General features: G+C 43.6%; 1 protein-coding gene and 1 pseudogene across 1 annotated transcript in view; both read left to right on the top strand.

Annotated features, from left to right (window-relative positions):
- F5 (coagulation factor V) overlaps positions 1 to 22,582 on the top strand; it is a 94,632-nt gene that overhangs the window by 29,367 nt on the left and 42,683 nt on the right. Inside the window, exons 4-12 of the mRNA XM_004706837.2 lie at positions 6,343 to 6,555; positions 8,231 to 8,374; positions 11,589 to 11,810; positions 13,308 to 13,473; positions 14,345 to 14,519; positions 16,084 to 16,183; positions 16,825 to 17,036; positions 18,588 to 18,738; positions 21,346 to 21,558. Of these exons, the coding sequence (XP_004706894.1) occupies positions 6,343 to 6,555; positions 8,231 to 8,374; positions 11,589 to 11,810; positions 13,308 to 13,473; positions 14,345 to 14,519; positions 16,084 to 16,183; positions 16,825 to 17,036; positions 18,588 to 18,738; positions 21,346 to 21,558 (1,596 nt within the window). The remainder of the gene's footprint in view (positions 1 to 6,342; positions 6,556 to 8,230; positions 8,375 to 11,588; positions 11,811 to 13,307; positions 13,474 to 14,344; positions 14,520 to 16,083; positions 16,184 to 16,824; positions 17,037 to 18,587; positions 18,739 to 21,345; positions 21,559 to 22,582) is intronic.
- Positions 229 to 1,072, top strand: LOC105978992 (annotated as a pseudogene).

Here is a 22,582-nt window from a genome sequence, read left to right as displayed (position 1 = left end):
AAAATAGCCACTATAAAATTACCAAGAACCCTGGTGACAACGTGCATCATGAGTTGGGTTGCTAATCACAAGGTCAGCAGTTCAAAACCACCACTGACTCTGAGGGGAAAAGATGAGGCTTTCTGCTCCTGTAAAGATTTATCATCCTCTTTCTACCTGTGGATGCCTTGAAGCCAACATCATTAGGGTTTTCCACACCCCCCCTCTCCAGCACTCTCCCTTGCCATCATGTCTAAGTCAGAGTTCCCTAAAGAGCCCGAACAGCTGCAGAAACTCTTCACTGGAGGGTTGAACTTTGAAACAACAGATGAGAGTCTTGTGGTCATGAGAGATCCAAACACCAAGCGCTCCAGGGGCTCTGGGTTTGTCACTTACCCTATGGTGGAGGAGGTGGATGCAGCCATGAAGACAGGAGCACCGAGGTCAATGGAAGAGTGGTGGAACCAAAAAGGGCTGACTCATGAGAAGACTTTCGAAGAGCAGGTGCCGGTTTAACTGTGAAAGAGATCCTTGTTGATGACATCAAAGAAGACTATTTCGAGCAATAGCGATGGGAATCATGACTGATTGAGGCAGTTGCAAGAAGAGGGAGCTTTGCTTTGGTGGTCTTTGATGACCCAGACTCCGTAGATAAGATTGTCATTCAGAAATACCACCCTGTGAATGGCCACAACTGTGAAGTAAGGAAAACCCTGCCAAGCAAGAGATGGCTAGGGCCTCTTCCAGCCAAAGAGGTTGAAGCAGTTCTGGAAACTTTGATGTTGGACGAGGAGGTGGCTTGGGTGGGAATGACGACTTTGCTCGGAGCGGAAACTGCAGTGGACGGGGTGGCTTTGGTGGCAGCTGTGGCAATGGTGGATATGGCGGTGGTGGGGATGGTTATAATGGATTTGGTAATGATGGAGGCAATTTTGGAGGTGGCAGAAGCTACAATGATTTGGGCTATGACAGCAATCAATCTTTCAATTGTGTACCGATAAAGGGAGGAACCTTTAGAGGCAGACGCTCTGGCCCTTGCAGTGGTGGAGGTCAATACTTTGCCAACCATGAAACCAAGGTGACTCAGCAGTAGCCGGAGCTATGGCAGTGACAGAAGAGTGTGATGACGACCAGGAAACAAACCTTACGTAGCAGGAGAGGAGAGCCAGAGAAGTGACAGGGAAGCTACGGGTTACAACCGGTTTGTGAACTCGCCAAGCACAGTGACGAAGAAGAAGATGTGTTTTAGAGAATAGCCATGTGTGCAGGCAAAAGGACTGTGTTTGTGACTAAATGTATAACAGGTTGCTGTAGTTTCTGTACTGTGGACAGTGTAAAACACTCCAACAAAGGAGTTTAATGTAGTCTTTCTTTCTTTCTGCACCCAGGCTGTTGATTACTAAATGTAATAGTCTGATCATGACACCGAATACATGTCTTTTTAAAACATGCTGTGGAAAATTAGTCTACGCTTAAAGCCATCTTGATAAACTGCCCAACAGTGTGAAGTGTAGCATTCCATCGTTTTGGTGCCAGGTTGATTTGAAATATAGTCATAGATAACCCTAGACGGCTTGGGGGCACAGGAGCCATGGTTTTCAGAAGCCATGGTTGTAGGTGAACTGAAAGTTACTGTTGTGTAACCTGGAGTTTGCCATTGAAACAGTCACCCAAGTAAGTTCACAGTTTGCTTAGTTATAGAAAATGGCTGTTGGCGCATCATATGCAACATATCTAAGTTGAATAATGATAACAGATAAAATTATAGATGGAGTTGGAGCGTATGTATCATCCATTATCATGTGTGATCAATAAACAATTTAATTTAAAAAAATTATAGCCTTGGGAAACCAAAGGGCAAAAGAAGAGCTGTACCTTCTTTTTTGTTGTTGTACCTACCTCACTAGGAGTTGGAATTGACTTGATGGCAGTGAGTTTCGAGATACTTGCTTAGCAAGCAGTTGCCAGCAAGTCAAGTGCGCCTGACTCCTAAGTGCTTTGTGCATACAGAATATAACTGTGCTCCATAGGGTTTCCAGTGGCTGATTTTTTTTTTTTAAAGAATAGATCACCAGGTCTTTCTTTTGAGGAGCCTCTGTGCACTTGAACACCCAGCCTTTCGGTTAGAAGCCAAATATTTTAGCCATTTCCATCATCCGAAGACTCCACGATCCACAGAGGAACAGAAACAAGAGAGACAGCAGACTTCTCACTAGAAACAATGCAAAGCTTGAAGACAGCTAGACATATCTTTAAAGTAGTTGAGGAGGGAAATTGGGGGTGGAGGGGATTTAGACTTCTCTACTCAGTCAAAATAAAGATTGTTTTAGACAGACAAAAGCAGATGATTTCTTCCTAACAGACAATGCTTTAAAATGATGTCAGACATTGGGCCTCCACTCAAGTACTTCCTCAATGCAAGAATACTTTGTTCTATTAAACTGGCATTCGATGATGCTCACCTTCCTGACACAATCACTGAAGACAAAGCAGGTGCATAAGCAAATGTGGTGAAGAAAGGTGATGGAGCCCGGCTATCAAAAGCTATAGCATCTAGGGTCTTAAAGACTTGAAGGTAAACAAGCAGCCATCTAGCTCAGAAGCAACAAAGCCCACGTGGAAGAAGCACACCAACCTGTGTGATCACGAGGTGTCGAAGGGATGAGGTATCAGGCATCAAAGAACAAAAAATCAAATCATTGTGAATGAGGGGGAGTGCAAAGTGGGAACCCAAGACCAATCTGTAGGCAACAGGACATCCCCTTACAGAAGGGTCGTGGGGAGGAAATGAGCCAGTCAGAGTGCAGTGTAGCAATGATGAAACATATAACTTTCCTCTGGTTCCTAAATGCTTTCCCCCATCCCCGCCCTCACCCCACACTATCATGATCCCAGTTCTACCTTACAAATCTGGCCAGACCAGAGAATGTACACTGGTACAGATAAGAACTGGAAACACAGGGAATCCAGGACAGATGGTCCCTTCAGGACCAGTGGTGAGAGTGGCGATACTGAGAGGGTGGAGGGAAGGTGGGATAGAAAGGGGGAACCAATTGCAAGGATCTACATATAACCTCCTCCCTGGGGATTGACAACAGAAAAGTGGGTGAAGGGAGACGTCGGACAGTGTAAGACATGACCAAATAATAATAATTTGTAAATTATCAAGGGTTCATGGGTTGGGGAGTGGGGAGGGAGGGGGGAAAATGAGGAGCTGATATCAAGGGCTCAAGGAGAAAGCAAATCTCATGAAAAGATAATTGATTATTTAAACTTTAAGGCAAAAATAATATCAATTTATCGGGGAGTGCATTATGTGTGTGAAAAAGTAAAATGTACGACAGTCACAGAAGCACTGAGACGGGGGGATGGAAGCATACTCCTATAAGGTTCTTACAAGTGAAGCTCTTTAAGAGTCTATAAAGGCAGCCTGTGGGAAGGGAAAGTTTTCTGTTGTGAACCCAAAAGCACTGCCAGTAAGAAAGAAAAAAGCAAAGCTAATATGTCAACTCTCCTTGAGTCAGCTCCCCCTCAAGGCAGTCAAATGCAAGACAATGAAACGCTGTCTGGTGGGTCATGTGCCATCTTCAGGACCACTGGCATGTTTCAGGGCAGCAGGAAGTATTGTTTTGATTGCTACGGTCTTCATTAGCTAATTTTCAGTAGTACACCACCAGCCCTTTCTTCCAAGGCTGCCTGAAGGTTAGAAGCCTCACCGAATGAAACCTGTCCACAAGTGACTGAGGGTATGTTAAATACTTGTGGCATAGCTTCCCACATCATAGCAATATGAAGGATTGACAAGGCAGCTTGTGCGATAGGTCAGTAGTGAAGATTTTAAAAATTCATAAAAGTATCAGTTGATCCAAAAGCTGAAGGGAAAGTAACAAGGGAACATTTAATCCAACTATATCAATAATTAAGAGACCTTGTGGCTTAATGGTTACAAGTTAGGCAGCTAACCACGTCAGCAGTTCGAAACCACCAGTTCCACTAAGGGAGAAAAATGGGACTTTCTACTCCCATAGAGAGTGACAGTCTTGGAAACTCACAGGGGCAATTCTATCCTGTCCTATAGGGTTGCTATGAATTGTAATCAACTCGACGACAGTGAGTTTGGTTCATGTCAATAATTACATGACTATTTAGTGGGAAGGGGCAGGCAATTAGACTAATGGAAACAGAACCCCCAGACAGAAATGAGAGTGAACCAATATCACTGAACAACGTGTTCCGAAATTGTTGAATGGGAACCTAACTGCTGCATAAACTGGGGCTGAAAACACTATAAAATGTTATGGTTTTTACAAAGTAAATGCACAGGACACTATAATTAAGAAGAGATTAGATAGAAAACAAGACCCAACTGCATGTGGAATTGAAGAATCCACTTTAAATCAAAGATAAATTAAAAGGAAAGGATGAAAACAAAGATATATTATGCTAACACTAATCATATTCTAAGGGGGACATAATGCATGATTCCATTTACAAGACAGCACCGGTAAAGCAAAATTAGGGTGACAACAATGCAGTGTTTGCTCTGTGCAGAAGGTGGGGAAAGGTCTGAGCTGCAAAGAACATAACGAGACCTTTTCTTTCTTCAGAGAAGGAGCCATGGTGGTGTAGTGGTTATGCATTGGATTGTGATCCTCAAGGTTGGCAGTTCGAAACCACCAGTAGCTCCAAGTGAGAAAGACTGGGCTTTCTACTCCCATAAACAGCTACGGTCTTGGAAATCTATAAGTCCACAATGGCAGCAAGTTTGGTTGCTTCAGAGGTGGCAGTGTTTTGCACCTTGATTGTGGGGGGAGGTACAGGGCTATTCCTCAGCCAAAACTCAACACATTTTACATCAACATTTGAATGGGTGAATTTTATTGTATGGAAATTCCACCTCCCTTGAGGTGATGAAAGAAGGAAGAAAAGAAATCCAGCACTTCTGTTTTCAAAATGTGCAACCACTTGAAACAGTGTCAGAAAGAATAATCTCCACTGCCGTGGCCCCTTCCCCACCTCACTTAAACCATTTTAGGTGTTTGCTCTGACCCTTGCTGACCTACCCCTGCTCACACTCTGGCTGTCTCACCTCCACCTCAGGCTTTCGCAGAAGCAAGGAACAGTGCATCCCAAAGGGAAATTCTGGCACCAGCATGCGATCATGAAACTTTCACAAACTTAAAGGAGGAATCCAGAGCTGCCCATCCCCTCTGCCCAGCTCTCTCTCGGACACTGACCTCTCCCCTTCCTGACCTCACTTGCGCCATCTCTAGCCACATCTTCTTTTTGTTGTTGAAAGCCCCACCCAACTCTCTGACCTTCTTTTAGACTTAAACATCTCAGTCCCTGATCTTTACATTCTGTATCTTACCCCATCTCCACTAGTTGGCAATGTCACACACACACACACACACACACACACACACACGCGCGCGCGCGCACGTACATGCATATGTACACACATATATGTATGTATATATTCAAATATACACGCATGTATATATTTGAATATATATACACACATCCCTCTCCCCCCAAGTTGATGAAGGCAAGTATGTATGGAAGTGGTAATTGAGCATACAGACACACACACACACTGCCATCAGTAGGATTCCAACCATAGCAACCTTATACAGAGTTTCAAGAACTATTCATCTTTATAGGAACAGACACCTCCTCTTTCTCCCATAGAGCAGCTGGTGGGTTTGAATCACCAACCTAGAGGTTAGCAGCCCAATGTCTAATTCACAGTATCACCAGTGCACAAAAGACAGAAGTAAACCTGCAAACATCAGAGGACAGACACATTCCATAGTCCCAAGACAACTGGACTGCCTATAGGAACAAGACTCTGAGACAAGAATTGGGATCATCAGGGATGGATATGTGATAAAGAGGTAAAAGGACTGAATAAGGCAGCAGTTGAAATAGATAAACAATGATCTGAAATACTTAAAAGCAAAACAAAATAATATACAAGTAATTCTGCATACACTCCCATCCCATTCCCAACAGGTCAGGAAGGGGAGAGGTCAGTGTCAGCGGTCAGAAGTCAACAGGGTAGTAAAGGATAAGATGTCTTCTTGTAATCTGTTTTTTCCAATGACAAATGACTCGGTTCTTAGATTATATTGAAATAACAATGATTTAGATAACCCTGGAAAACCTGTGAAGCCTAAACTAACATTTTTTACTCACTTCATACCATCATGATGTCAGTCTTTCTAGTGATGTGGGCACCGAGAACCCTTCAAATGCTAGCGTCGCCCCGGGGGAGGCATAGAGCCCACTTTAGTTCCCTCGGCCGTGGGAGAGCAGTGCCCAGAAACAACCCAGACACTGCCCCGGCTCTTGCTTCTCCAGGTGCTTCTTACCAGGACCACACGTTCCCGGAGGAGAAGCTGGACGATGCTGTAGCTCCAGGCCACGAATACACCTACGAGTGGAGTATCTCGGAGGACAGCGGGCCCACCCACGACGACCCTCCGTGCCTCACACACATCTATTACTCCTTTGAGAATCTGATACAGGACTTCAACTCCGGGCTGGTTGGACCTCTGCTTCTCTGTAAGAAAGGTAAAAGAGAAGCAAAGAAAAACGATTAAACAACAAAGTAGGTGCTGGAGTGTAAGTAGTACTATAATGGAATGGATGCCTTTTTTGTACATCACTTAGAGTAGCGGTTCTCAACCTGTGGGTCATGACCCCTTTGGGGGTGTCAAACGACCCTTTCACAGGGGTCACCTGATTTATAATAGTAGCAAAATTACAGTTATGAAGTATCAATGAACATCATTTTATGACTGGGGGGGGTCACCACAACACGAGGAACGGTATTAACTGGGTCGCAGCTTTAGGAAGGTTGAGAACCACTGACGTAGAGGGAACCCAATATTTGACATTTGGAATTGTCTTCCATTTGTTCCAATCCCTCTTTTTTCTCGCTCCTGGAAGCCTCTCCCATGTGAATATGTGACCTGCAGCATTTGTCTCAAGGCCAAAGTCTTTTTGAAAGTATACAGCAAGCTATCCTCTACTCAGAAGGCCCAATGTCACTAACGAATTTTCCATTTCTGGGGTTAGATTGATAATTTGCCTACAAACACCTGAAACTCACGCTTTCTTTCTTATGAATGAACTGAGCACTCTGGGTAGTAGGCTTCTGACACACTCAATTGGATTCATAAGAAGTTTCACTGGCTGGGCTTCTTGGGGCCAAGATTGACTTTTTATTTGACTTCAAGAGAATTCAGTTCATCTGAATTCTGGGAAATAACATGGGCGACTATAGGAGGCCTGGTAAGGTTGTGGGGTAGGTGTTAGGTGGCTAACTGCAAAATCGGCAGTTCAAGCCCACCAGCCTTACTCTTGGGAGGAGGATGAAGGCGTCCACTCCCATAAACATTTAGTCTTAGAAGCCCTGGATAGGTGTCACTATGAGTCAGAGTAGACTGAATGGCAATGTTTTGTTGGTTTGTTTGCGGGGGTAGTGGGGCAGGTATCAACCTCTCCAGCAGCTTCAAGGAAGCAAGACGAGGTTTGCTATTCCCGTAAAAACTTACAGTTTCAGAAACCAACAGGGGCAGTGCGACTGTTCTGTGGGGTCACTAAGAATCAACTCGATAGCAGTCAGTTTGCTTTACACATCCACAGACGCAGTAGCTGCAGACATCCCTACTGCTTAATGTATGCATCGCACAACTACAATCTCTTGTTGTCTGGTCCATATGAAATAAACAGTGTGATGCCACTGAAAAGAATTCTAATGTATGGAAGGCTTCCATTTTTAGCATCACCTATATGTTTTTTCTTGTTGCTGTCATATGAAAACGGGTTAGCCCATATACTCTCTCAACTCTCTCTGAGGCCCCCATGCGTGTACAAGCCAGACGGATGAGTTAATCCGACGGTGTGGTGCTTTTTACGTACAAGCTAAAGTATCTAAGTAGGGACGTGCGGACGCTGGAGGGAAGGGATGCTTTTATTAGAGCCTTGACTCATGACGTTTCCACTGTATGTAAGATGAAATTAATTGCTCCAATGCTGCCATGTGCCAGAAAAAATGCTTTATGTGGCAACAGCACTCCTTAATAGGTCCCTAGTAATTGTTACTTGATAAAGATGAAAAGTAAGAACTTCAAGTTGACATCATTATGATTGGCACTTGTCTTGAGCTCTTCACTAGGTAGAAATAACAAACGAGTCTCTTCTTGCTGCGGTGTTCTTGCGAAGTGTGTCTTTTCCTTCGCAGGTGCCCTGACTAAGGATGGGACACAGAAGATGTTTGACCGGCAACAGGTGCTGATGTTTGCTGTGTTTGATGAAAGCAAGAGCTGGATCCCATCCTCCTCCCTCATGTACACAGTCAATGGCTACGTGAACGGGACGCTGCCAGGTAACCTGTGGGCAGACTACCTTCCAGTCACAGCAGAATTGATGGATGCCTTGAGACCCATTATTTTCCTCAAAGCACCAGGGAAGTTAACAGAAACCAATGTCGTTTAGTGCAGAGGTTTTCACGCATTAAATCATCCCTTTATTTAACCATTAAGTAGCTGGCTGAGCTAAGAAGCATGCGGAGCTGGTAGAGGTAAAGCTCTCAGAAAGTTCTACCTCCAGGGAGAGCGCCACAAAGTTGGCTCAGTCCCCCTTGGGAATTCTGTGGTCCTTGATGCACGGTGACTGTGTGTTCTACAAAACCCTGCAGGACAGAAGTTCAAAGTCATTCCCAAAGAGGAAGGGCCAGTAAGAAAAATGTAACAATCTGCAACACACCAAAAAGTATTGCTAGCATTTCAAAAGATGGTTGGAGTGGTGTTTAGCGGGATATAGGGTGGTTTCTTTAGCTGTGTGTACACTGATGCTTGTGAGAAAGCCAAATCTCAGGAACAGTTATGAGGTAAACAGATTCCCACCTAGATCATTGTGGCCTCTCTGTGGTAGACCGGATACTATCCTGAAAAAAAAAAAAGACTATGTGTCTGAATGCCTTTAGTAAATAGTCCATATGTTCAATACACTAAATCTCTCAAAGGCCATTCTTTATGTGTGAAAATCATAAATGCCTTCACTTACATTTAAAAAATGGTCAAAAGTTGAGATCTGGCATTTTGAATTGTATTCTAATTCCTTTGACTTCTTCCATGTGGGACGTTAAGGATACACACACAAACTGTACTGAGATGTGACTCGGAGATCCAAAAACAGGAGCCTGTAAAGCTGGGGCTTCATAGTGGCCTTCTGCCTTAGGAGATCTGCATTCAAACCTCACTCACTTCTCTGTCTGAGTGTGATGCTTGGCCATTGGTCATCTCATGGTGTATACTTACAAAAACCGATTAACCTCTATCGGGGAGGATGTCTTTAAGAATTGGTTCTGTATGTATCACACCATATCCTGTACTATGGGCTCCAGTAGAGCGGCCCTCCTAAGGGTTGCTCAAAAGGGAAGTTGCATCTGTCTCTTGGCCAAGTGCACAATCTTTGTAAATACAAGGGAGCCAAAAGAGGCACACCATACACAAAATTATAATTTAAGAAAATTATTGACTTGATTAGAGCAGAGAAATAATAAACTTATAGTTAGAAAAGAGAAAGCAGTTGGAGCTAAGGAGGATAAAATGAAAATCCACTGCTATTGAATCGATTCCAGCTCATAATGAGCCTGTAAGATAAAGTCGAATTGTCCACTTTGAGTTTCTGAGACTCAGAATATTTGCCTCATCGTTCTCCCTTGGAAAGACCGGTGGGTGCCAACTGCTGACCTTAGAATTAGCAGCTTACTGTGCCACCCACTGCACCACTAGGGCAAAAAAAGGGGCGCATCAGGTCCGTGCTGGGAGTGAAATGGAGAAGAGTGTGCGCTGATAGAACTCGCTGCCTTGAATGTGGGCAACCTGGGGAACCCCGTGGAGCCGACATACACTGTCTCCCACAGGGCCACTGTGAGTTGAACCGCTGGGAATTTGGTTTGGAGTTTTCTTGTCAAGATTTCTTGTTTTAAAAAAAGGAAAGAAAAAAACCTCATAATCTGATACCTAGATAGTAAAATAGGGCAACAGTCTCCATTGACAAACATACTATGAGTATTCAAAGGGAGGTGATTTGTGCTGCCTTTTAAGCCAATAAAAATCACTGTTATTTATTATGGTGTGTGTGGGGGGACCCTGCTGTCTTATGAAAGAATGTCAGTTGAATAGCACAATAAAGGCTAATCATGGTTTTGGTTGCAGAATTCATATGAGCATGTCTTTGGGATAGATGCTTCCATCACACTTCCTGTCTCACGTCCTAGCTTCTTGTTCTCAAGAGGGACCCCAGGAAGCCCTGCCCTGGTGCATTGATGCTGTTTGTGTCATGCTGCTCATTGCCATCTAGGCGAGTCCTCCTCGTGGAGACACCCCAGCCCCCACCCCGCACGGATGTTCCATCGGGGTTCCTAGGCTGGGACCTTTCAGAAGCCCTTGGCCAGGCCTGTCTCTCAAGGCAACTCTGGATGAGTTCCAGGCTGCCAGCCTTTCAGCTAGTGATGGAGTACTGAATCATATGTGCGACCCAGGGACAGTGGTCTCTTTTTGAAAAAGACAAGCCCCCTCCACAGTAAGGAACTGATTCTCAGCTCTATATCTAGTTTTTCACATTTATGGGTCTGAAGTTTAAAACCCGAACCCAGGTTAGAAACCAGGCCATTTGCTCAGTCACCATGGAAGCCAAGAGGGAGAAAAGAGATTATGAATTGCTAGAGGAAGAAGAGAAAGCAGTTGGGGCTAAAAGGAACCAAACCCAAACCCACTGCTACTGAAGCCATTCCAACTCATAATGACGCCACAGGCCAAAATACAACTGCCCGCTTTGGGCTCTGAGACCTTGAATGTTTACCAGAGTGGACGGCCTCATCGTTCTCCCTTGGGTCAAGGGAGAAGCAGCTTCCGTTTTAGTTCTCATGACCACATTCATGAAAGGCTCCCAGTGGCCTCCATCACATTTTCAGGATGGTGTGTAACTCACCGAGGAGCTCCCTGCTTTGGCAATAAAACAATCAACAAGTGGATCAAGAAGCAGTAGAAATCCTCATTGGGTCTTCACAGCCTCCACTCTGTAGGCAAAGCTTGACCTCCATCCAGCTGAGAGAATGAGGATCTTAAACTCCACGCCATTGAAGCTCCAGTAATTCCTCCAGCTGTGCCCTGCTTGGTACTAGGGGGACCAACCATGCCGGGTTGCCCAGGGCTTTCTTGACTTTAACACTGAAGTCCTTCCTGAACCCTGGGAAATCCCTCAGACCACCTCCACCTTGACCTAATCCCTATCAATTTCTGTGTTTCTGAGCTCCTCTCTCCTCTCTCTGGGCTCTCATCAAACTCCATTCTTACCTCCATAATGACATGTACTGCGATGTGTTGTGACTGCTTGCTCCCTGTTACTCAGCTGTCTACTTTTCCAAGGCAGAAACCATGTCCAGAGGGTCTGTGCCCCTAGAACTTTGCACCCACCACACCTGATGCAGACATGCCAGATGTTGAGTACAGGTTAGATAAGTGAATTTTCAGTCACAGAGAGCTGAACTGATTGCTTGCTGTGGCCCCTGTCTCTTCCTTCCTTTATCCCAGATATAACGGTTTGTGCCTATGACCAGATCAGCTGGCATCTGATTGGAATGAGCTCTGCACCGGAACTGTTCTCCATTCATTTCAACGGACAGGTCTTAGAGCAGAACCATCACAAGGTCTCGGCCATCGTCCTCGTCAGCGCCACGTCCACTACTGCAAACATGACTGTGAGCCCAGAGGGAAGGTGGAGCATCTCATCTCTCATACCCAGACATGTTCAAGGCAAGCAAACACCTCCAACTTCTGAACAGAGTACCCCGCACCCCGCCCCCCGCCCAAGACATTCACCTGCTCTTGTTCCTTTTCCTTTTTAAGTCACCCCACCGCAGACATATGTACCCTACCCCCTGAGAGCAGAGTAGATACTGTTAGAGCAGGATCGTTAAGGGTGAGAAGAAGTGGAGGAATTGACAAAGAGGGGACGGGGGGAAATGAAGCAAAAGTCAAAGAAATCCTTACTTCCTGGAAAGCAGAAAAGGGGAAAGAAAAATGCATACACAAAGTATTATTTCATGGTGTGCTTAGGAATGTAGCAAAAGAAAGAGGGCTTGGAATAAAACAAACATTTACTTGCAAATTTATCGAATCACCAAATTACAAAAAAAGGACAAGAGTTTTATTGTGCAAAGATCGTGTTTTATGATGAGATGAGCACAAAGCCTGGCGCAGAGAGGAGCTCCTTGAACGTATGTTCAATGACTCGGACGTAAGATCTGAACAGCTGAGGGCGGCGGTCACAGAACATTTGTAGATTCAGGTGAAGGGAAATCAGCCCAGGTTGTTACTGGTATTGCATAAACAAAATAACTCCTGTTCTACTACACATCTGTGTTCCAAACACTACTAGGAGAAGGGTTTGTATAAATAGAGATTAAAATCTAAATAAATGATATCTTCATTGGAAATTATTTTGTTATCAAACCAATAGGTAGAACCAATGCACTGAAGAAAGAGATGCTTCATGTGATCATTTTGTTTTCTTTTAGCACCAGTCAAAATTATACTTACAGTAGTAAAATTGTCATAATTTTTGATATCCCTACAATATCAAAAATCAAACCAAACGCATTGCCATCAAGTCAATTCTGGCTCTTGGTAACCCGATAGGGCAGAATAGAGCTGGCTCTGTGGGTTTCCAAGGTCGTAAGTCTCTATCCTGCAGAGCAGCTGGTGGTTTTGCACTGCTGACCTTGATGTTAGCAGTCCAAGGGATAACTCACTTACACCACCAGGACTCCTTCCTTGAAAGACAGAATTCCTAATAATAAAAAAACGCCAACAGTAAAATGAACATTTATTGAGGACTTGGGTGCCAGGTATGGTTGTAAGTGTCTTATGTGCTGATTTGTTTAATTTTTAACAATATCATGTGATGAATAGATAACCTCACTTTAGAGTTGAAGAAACTGATATCAGGCATATTAGGAATTCAAACAAACCTAAGTCATAGTGTTTTAAGGTTTTTGAGATTACAAAAACTCTTCCTGCTTCTGGAAGAAACAAAAAGAATCTTTCCAAATTCTTACCCTCCCTTTCTCTTTGCATCTCTGCCCCGTTTGGTCCACCACTGAAAAGTTCAGGACCAAATACTCAGTGTTGCTTGAGTATTACTTTCATTGTATAATTTAAGTTTCCCATAAAATTCATTTAAAAGACATGCACTCTGATCAACCTTAATATCTTCTCTTAAATTCTCCCATTTCTTATTCCCCAAACCAGCTGGGATGAAGGCTTACATGGACATTAAAAACTGTCCCAAGAAAACCAGGAGTCCTAAGAAATTAACTCTCAGCCAGAGGCGGCACATGAAGAGATGGGAATACTTTATAGCTGCAGAGGAAGTCATTTGGGACTATGCACCCGTAATACCAACGAATATGGACAAGTGAGTCAAAGAGGTCTTGGGAAGGCTCAAGACACAATTCCTTTGATCCTAGACACATGAAGACGAAATGCCATGAATTGACAACTCATGCATTGGTTCAGGTCTTTTTATCCAACTCAATCTGGAATCATCCCAAACTCACCAAGGAGACTCAGTTTAGAAATAGCCATGATAACAATAGCTGGGTCCATGTGGTCATTGCTTGCTGTTGTTCAGCACTGTGCTGAACCAAAGGATTTCCCTCCGACTCTACAAATTAGAAACTGCTATGATTCACTTTTTAGATAATTAGAAATCTTAATAGGAACTGAGTCAGAAATTAAGGAATTTAGACACTTTAAAAATTTCTTAAACATTCAAAAAGATGCTCCAGCTCCCTCATAACTTAAAGCTTCACAGAAATACCATTGATGTATATTCACGCATGTCTATTTAAGAGAATGGAGGCTTGCTGGAGTTGACAGCTACTTTTAGAGGTTCAGAAATGTCTGGAAAACCAATAAGAGTGCCATAGATGAAGTGACAGAAAAGACCTTAGGAAATGTCCTAGTGCACCCTACTCTTTCAGTCCCTGGAGACCTTTTCCCAGAGATACTGAAGGGCTGCCATAGCAACCAGATCGACAAGAAGACCCGAATAGCTGCTTCTGCACCGTGACTTTCTCAGTGGGAGAGAACACCTAGAGGTTTCGATCTAGATCGACAGTGTCAGGGCTTTGCAAACTACATGACACGTTTTCCAGAGAACTAGCATCGTAGCTAACCCAAGAGCAGAACTTGTAAGGCAGAACGTCCCTTTGATATTGGGGTAACCACATGAAGAAGAGGTTTAATGTGTGTCTGTATTTTTTTTTATTTCATCTCACTTGAAGAATATACAGATCTCTGCATTTAGATAATTACTCGAACCAAATTGGAAAGTATTATAAAAAGGTGGTCTACAAACAATATCAAGATGAATCCTTCACCAAGCGTGTGGAGAATCCCAATATGCACGATGGGATTTTGGGCCCTATTATCAGAGCCCAGGTCAGAGACACGCTCAAAGTAAGTAGCAGTCTTGCTTGACCAAGTGTTTCTTTTTCCAAGAAAAAAAGGCATCCTTATAACGTGAAATTGAAACGCAGTGTTTGGTTTTTGTTTATTCTTCCTATTTACTTCTACGTTCTCTCACACCACAAAGGATCTGAAACAACTTGTCAGATTACAAAGGAACGAAACAGAATTGAGGTCAAGGATGATGTGGGGACAACGAAAATCAAGTATAGACAGGCATATTAAAGCATATATATGATTCGGCCCCTGTTTGCAAGTTTTGTTCTAATCTTTCTAGCAACTAAAATAAAAAAAGATAAATATATGAGAGAAAGAATCTCAGTATTCCTAAGAAACACAGTTTCCTCCTAATACTAAAGCCTCAGGGAATTTTCTCTCATTAAAAAAAAGAATACTTTGTGTGGCAGTGGATGGTGTTCTTGACAAAATCCCTACAACTAGCACAATAAATACATTTTAATGGTTTCTTAAAATAGTGTTCCCCATTATAGCTGAGAACCTAACAGCAAACACAAATAATTAAAAACCCTTCAAGGGAACAAACTGTTTAGGGTAGGTAGGTAGCTCTCTAATGATTGGTCTTGATCCAAAGATGAATTATGGTGAGTATAGAGAACCCTGAGTGTTCTTCTGATATTTTTCATAAATATTCTGTCACATCACAACACTTTTCTAAGAAATGGACAGCAGAAAGTTCAAGGTCGCCATCTTTGGCACAGATTAGGAGTGATTCAAATGTGTTCACATTCATCCAAGTGGAAGAGAAGAACAAGACTCTCTTGAAATGTAATGACATTCATCAGGATCCCTTTGTCTATGATGTCTCTCTCTCACCTCTGGATGGGGCGGACGAAGAAATACCCACTTGCTGCTATGTGCTCTTGGCGAGTGTACTTCATGGGAAATTTAGGACCTGGACCTTTGTCTATGACCTGCAAGAAGATTGCCTCCAAGAGATGGCTGTAGGAGACGAGGCAGGAGAGACAAGAGATGAGAATCCCAGTCCACAAGCAAAGGGAGATGTGGTCCAGGCTGAAAGGGCTCCAAAAAACCAAACTCACTGCCATTAGTCAATTCTGACTCATAACGACCCTGTAGGATGGAGTAGAACTGTCCTTCCAAGTCTGTGCATCCTTACAGGGCAGAAAGCCTCGTTTCTCACCTGCAGAGGGGCTCACCTTTGGGTAGCAGCCAAGGCATCACCCACCAGGTCACAGGGAAGGAAGAAGGCAATGGCGATCTGAGTAGGTGATAGACTGAGAGAAATGTTGCCTCTCCTACTTTGTCTTCAAAGGTCAAACTTCTCGTACCATTTTCACTCAAATGTCTGATTGAAGTGCTCTCAAATGGCTTTGGCCAAGTGACAGCACAAAGTTGTCACTCAGTAAAACAGCCAGTTTTCTCACTTGTCCCAGCATATGTGCAACACACACACACACACACACACACACACACACACACACACACACCAAGTGACTATGCATAAGTAGCATCTTGTACTAATTCTTGTGTTTAACCTGAAATCTGAAGTAATGCATTTTATTTATATTTGTAGATTGTGTTCAAAAATATGGCCAGTCGCCCTTATAGCATTTACCCTCATGGAGTGACCTTCTCTCCATATGAAGATGAAGCTAACTCTTCCTCCACCTCAGGTTTGACTCCTTCACTGCTACTGGATGAACCTGTCTTCCTTAGAGAGGCGGTCATATTTTTTCCCATTGCCTTTCTTGCCCAGTGATATGACTAGCATTCACATTGAATATATGTGACATAGAATATATATTCACATAGACTATAGGTCACAGTATTCTAAAAGTCACAGGCAAACCCTGTTCACTTCAGGGATTTTGTTGACTTTTCAACCAGTCCCGAAACATCCTGTTTCCATGTAATGGATTCAGACTCTGAGTGAGCCCATACGTGTCAGAGTAGAACTATGCTCCGTGGGCTTTTCCATGGCTGATGTTTCAGAACGAGATCAGCTGGCCTCTCTTCCCCGGCACCTCTAGGTGGACTTGATCTTCCAACCTTCTGGCTAGCCATCAGCGTGCTAAACGTTTGCACCACCCAGGGACTCCATGTTCACCTTAGTGTTTACAAAATGTGGTCTCCTCTTTTTGGCATCATAGCAAGGCCGCTGTAGAACAATATCTAATGATGACGTGCTGCCCAGGGCTCTGTCGAGTTTCCTTTCCCTAAAGCACTTGGTTCTATTGAGAGTTCTGATAGTTTTTTGTAACCATGAAATGATTTTCCAAAGTAAAACAACTTTGGGTACAATTGTTTTTGCCAGGTCATCGATCCATGATCAGAGCAGTCCAACCAGGAGAAACCTATACTTATAAATGGAACATCATAGATTCTGACGAGCCCACAGAAAACGATGCCCAGTGTTTAACTCGACCATATTACAGTGATGTGGACATCACAAGGGACATCGCCTCCGGACTGATAGGGATACTTCTCATTTGTAAGAGCAGATCCCTGGACAAACGAGGCATACAGGTACTATGTCCTTGAAGTAACCCAGCAAAATTCCAGGAGTCTCTTCCAGCGGAAACAAATTAGATGCTCCTTGCTAACTAATAGGCATTTTCCTTTAAGAGATCAACAATCTTAAATCACCTGTTTACAGTAGTGTGATGAAATGGATTCCTTTGGTTACTTTCTTGTTTTCTTGTTCTGTCTACCTTCATCTGAATTCTTACAGCACAAAGCAAGATTACTGTGGATGCTATATCTTGTTTTGGTTTCAGATTCTAGGTATTAGCTGTGTGACTTTGAGCAAGTCACCAAGCCTACTTTAATTTCTACTTTATTAAGGTGACCAGATTTTAACATTGGTAAAGCGGGACAAAAGCAGGACACCATTGATGAAACTCATATCCTGGCAAAATAGCCACATGGCACTCCAAAAACTGTATACCCTAGCTTGTCGTGCATTCTTTCCGAAAATCAGGACTTTTAAAAACGCCGCAGGATGTGGGAAAAATTGTTAAAAATCAGGACTGTCCTGCCAAAAGCAGGACGTCTGGTCACCTTCTTCTTTATATAACAGGCAACAGCCTCCTCCCCGTTGCCTCCCCCCGCAACTCCCAAGCACTCCCATATTTTCACAAGTTTGTTTCAGGGCTCAGGGGATATACATGAAAAACTGATAACGCTCTGCACCAATCCTTGTTATTTCTAGGAATCTGCAATATGAAGAGATCAGAGAAATTACCTAAAAGAAAGAGCATTGGAGAGAGAGTTTCCTGTAAAGTTGGACCCAGACAAGCGAGATTCCCTTGTACAGGAGAATGTGAACACTGATAGGGATCTTCTGAGGTTATCTTCAGTGAAGAGCAGTCTCTTGTTATTAACATAAAATTCCCAGAAGAAATGATAGGACAATCCATAATCAAAGAGGCCTCATATCAAGGCATACAAAGTATATATAAAACAAACAAAAAGCCCATTGCTATGGAGTAACTTGTGACTCTTGATAACCCCGTAGGGTAGATTGGAACGACCCCTGAATGTTTCCAAGGCTGTAAATGTGTCCCGAAGCGGACTGCCTCATCTTTCTCCCTGGGTGGATTCGAACCACCTACCTTTCAGTTAGTAGCTGAGCACTTAAGCACTGCATCGCCAGGGCTCCTTATAAAATAAATATACACCTAGAAAAATCGGAAATTGGCCATTGGCAGTTCCTGGTTTTCTGACCTGGGAAAGCAAGCAGGTGTGAAGAGAGGGAGGGCGTTCCTACTGCAGCGTTGTGCTTTACCCTCGGCCACTCTTTGGGACACATGCAGCAAATCATTCCGCTTGAAAGGTGCTCCATACCAGAGGTGAATTGCTTTCTATTGGCAAGGTGAATTGTCGATGGATGTGCTGATCTGTTCGGTTTGTTTGGCATATTACCTTTGGCTCTAACATGTGCCAAAGCAAGTTCTCATCGATGCCTGAATGTGTGGGTGTTCGCGGCCCCCACGCCGGGCACTGCTGGCTTCTGAGACGGTCTCAGAGTGGTGGCTTGCCAGATGCACCCCTGACCCCAGCACTCTCTCTCTCCAGAGGACAGCCGACGTCGAGCAGCAGATGGTGTTTGCTGTGTTTGATGAGAACAAGAGCTGGTACCTCGAGGACAACATCAACAAGTTTTGTGAAAATCCTGATGAAGTGAAACACGAAGACCCGAAGTTTTATGAATCAAACATCATGAGCAGTAGGTTGAAGCACTGTGTTTCTCCACTCTCCCCTACGCGCACACACACACACACACACACACACACACATACACACACACACACCCTCCTTCAGCTGTGCGTAGAGGCAGAGACATAGATTAGCATCCACTCACTAAAGAGTACCTCTTAGCCTCATTTCCAGGTTTGTCAATGAATTCTCTGGGTGGCCTCCCAGGAAGCGCTGACGTGCTCATTATCCTTGGAAGACACCACATGACCTCCTGCTTCGCACACGTGCTCTGAGACGCAATGAAGCAATGTGGAAGGTGCCACTGGCTTCCATCCATGTAATCTGGAGATTTTAGACAGGGGCCAAGATAAATGCTCATTGTGTCCAGCAGAGAAACAAGGCAAATAGTCTAATGCCACCTTGTCGAATGGACATCAGGTCAAGTGAGTCTGGGGAGCCTGCAGTCTTAGAGAGTCTATCCGTGAAGTTTTTAAAACATGTTCTTCACATGCATGTGTTCCAATTAAGGGCAACTCAAAGCTCTCTGTTGTAGTTAGTTGCTATTGAATCACTCCCGACTTGTGTTGACCTTATGTGTGGAGAGTAGGACAGCTGCTTATGGCTTTTAAGGTTGTGCGTGAAGAGGTTTGAAGGGATCACCAAGAAGTTCAGAATGTAAGGGATTTTCCCGGTCAGGGTCCAGGCATGTGCTGCAGCTTGAACACTCAGTGCGAGTCATTTCAGAGAGCCAAGGAACAAACATCTGCATATAGCCAGGTCCCCTCTGCTGTTCCACTGGTGGTGGTGAGTCATGTCACCATGATCACACAGACGAGGGTGATTTCTCCATCTTCTACTCATCTAGCTTCCGATGATTGACAGTTAGGGATTATCAAAACATGTAGGTGCTAGGGGATGATTCTCAGCTTTCTTTGCATAATTCTACTTTGACAGTGAATTTCATAGATGTGGATCAGTGCTGTCCAGTAGGAATTAATAAGATCTACATATATCATTAGGATCCCTGGTGGTACTGTGGTTGTGAGTTGGGCTGTGATCCATGTGGTCGGCAGTTCAAAACCACGAGCAGCTCCTCAGGAGAAAGATTGGGGTGTCTACTCCCGTAAACAGTTAGTCTTGGAAACCCAGCTGGGGTTTGCTATGAATCAGCACTGACTTTGATGGCAGTAAATTTGGTGTGGGCATACTTAATTCAATACTTTCTGGTTGTTGCTGCTGTTCGGTGCCATCAGATTAGTTCTGACACTTAGTGGTCCTATGTAATACAGAGAGAAGCCCTGCCGGTCCTGAGTCATCCTCACCATCTTGCCTATGTGTAAACTCATGGTTTCAGTCGCTGTGTCGATCCATGTCATTGAAGGCCTTCTATTTTTCACTGACCCTCTGCCTTCCTAAGCATGAAATCATTCGCCATGTAAAGAGAAATATGTGACATTAATTTTCATTTTATTTGATTCAAAGGATCCTAAATGTAATTTCCACAAGTAATCCACATAAAAAATAATGAGATTTCGATTTTTTGAAACTTCTTGTTAAATCTTCAAAGAGCCATGTGCATTTTGCACTTACAGCATGCCTCGGTTCAGATTACCCTCATTTCAAGGGCCCAGTGGCCAGCCCCCTGTGGCTAGTGGCTGCCCAGTTGGACAGTGTTTAGAAAGAAAAACCATCTATAAAAACATCCAGAATGAAGAACAAACTCACTCACTACCATTGAGTCATTTCTGTAGATAGGGTAGAAACTGTACCTGTGGGTTTCTGAGATTAACCCTTTACGGGAGGTAGGAAGCATATTTTTCCTGAAGAGCCAGAGTGGCTGGTTTAGAACTGCTGACCTTGTGATTAGCAGTCCAAAGTGTAATCCAATACACCTCCAGAAAAAAACAAATAGCAGTCATTCTACAAATATTTATTAAATGCCCACTAGCTCCAGGCTGTGTGTTTAAAGCCAGGCCTTTCATGGTGACCCAAGCGGGTGTAGTCCCTGCCCTTATGAAAACAATCTGATTTTGTTACCATGGTTAGCAAATAAGTAAATAAGGATATGGCCAAAAGTAGTGTTACTTTTCAAGATAATAAAAAATACGAACTCAATATTTTAATGAACACTATAGTTTATATATGCATGACATCAGGTGGAACAATTCCAAAATGTGCAAAAATAATCCTACCTCACTTTTAAAGACATTACTTCTGGCTCAGGGTGTCAAGCCAATGAATCTTTTATATTGTGCTTTTTCTCCAAGTGGAATTATCCTGGTTAATAGTCTATGTTTGTGTTCAGAATATCTTTGAAGACAGAGCATGGAGCATGAATATTTGATAACACATTTGATGAATGAATAAATGAATATAAATGAAAGACATTCTCTTTATTCTGACATTTGTCCCCTTGGCTAAATTAGGAGAATAAGCTCTCACCTGGGGAATCTGAGTTTGACCTTCTAGTCACATGTTAGACATGGCAATGCTGGTCTTAGATAATCATGGCTTTGATGCAATGGCATTGGTGTGAGCAGCTAACTCAACATGGGGACACTTCTTTCCGGTGTAAATAGGTGCATGCCCTTTTGTTGGTACAGGCTAGGTGTTTTAACAGATTTGACTCTTTCAGCGATCAATGGCTATATCCCTGAGAGCATACGTGCCCTAGGATTCTGCTTTGATGACACTGTCCAGTGGCACTTCTGCAGCGTGGGAACCCAGGATGACATTTTGACCATTCATTTTACTGGGCACTCATTCGTCTACGGAAAGAGGCATGAGGACACCCTCGTCCTCTTCCCCATGCATGGAGAATCTGTAACTGTCACAATGGATAATGTTGGTGAGTAAGAGCCTGGGCATTTGGAGGCAAGTTGACTTTGAATTTCCCATTTATAAAGGTTCCACTGCCACTCACAGGCGGCCACTCCTCCTGATCTTGTCTCTAATATCTCTCCTAATTGCTATTTGGAAAATTAACTAAGGGGCCCAGGCATTTACTATAAAGAGTCCTAGTGGCACTATTGGGTAAACTAGTTGCAAGGTTGGTGGTTCAAACCTATCAGCCACTCTGCAGGGAAAAAGATGAGGCTATCTGCCCCCATAGCGATTTATAGCCTTTAATGAGCTTCATTTAATCTTCCTGGGTTAAGTAGGAAGTACAGATGGACACAATGGCAGAAAGATCCGTTGTAACTGGCGGGAAGCATAGACATGTAGCTACAAAGAGAATTTCTCTATCAAAATGCCCTTTCAGGTTTTAAAATGGCCATCCCACTCTCAGGTGAGCCACCATCAGACACTATGCCCTAGAGGCTGAACCTCAGAAAACACACGAGTTTTGGAGTTCACCAAGTTGGGGTTCAAAGCCTGTTCTGACACTAGATATCTGTGCAACCTTAGACTAGTTACCTGACCCCACTTGCCTCCATTTCCTCAAATACTAATACCTTAGAGAGTGACTTTGAGCATGACTTGAGGTCTATGCCAAGTAGCAGCACTCAGCACACACTCAACAATTGGAGCTGTCCCAGAAAATTTTCAGTACACCAGAGAATCATAGAATTTCAAAAATTCTCAGAATTGCACAGGTCCAACTGAATTATTTATTGCCAATAGCATAGGTTCTCAAACTAAATTGGCCTATTCTCCCCTTTTCAGAAAAATAATAATAATAACCCTCACCACCACTCTGGCCATGAAAAACTTTTATCCGATGGCCCAGAATCCAGGATAAAATGTGGTTATCTGCTTTTGCAGCCTCCCGTGGATCATCCCTGTGCCCTCCAGGGGGCTGTACTTCCCACTTTGGAAACATTGGCCTTTAGGATATTTACTCTTCCTATCCCACCCCTCATTCTTTTACA

This window comes from Echinops telfairi, unplaced genomic scaffold (assembly GCF_000313985.2).
Source record: "Echinops telfairi isolate 266 unplaced genomic scaffold, ASM31398v2 ScPeMD7_7424;HRSCAF=8462, whole genome shotgun sequence".
Classification (NCBI taxonomy): Eukaryota; Metazoa; Chordata; class Mammalia; order Afrosoricida; family Tenrecidae; genus Echinops; species Echinops telfairi.
The sequence above is the reverse complement of the archived record's forward strand: the minus strand, read 5'-3'. Positions and strand labels throughout refer to the sequence as shown.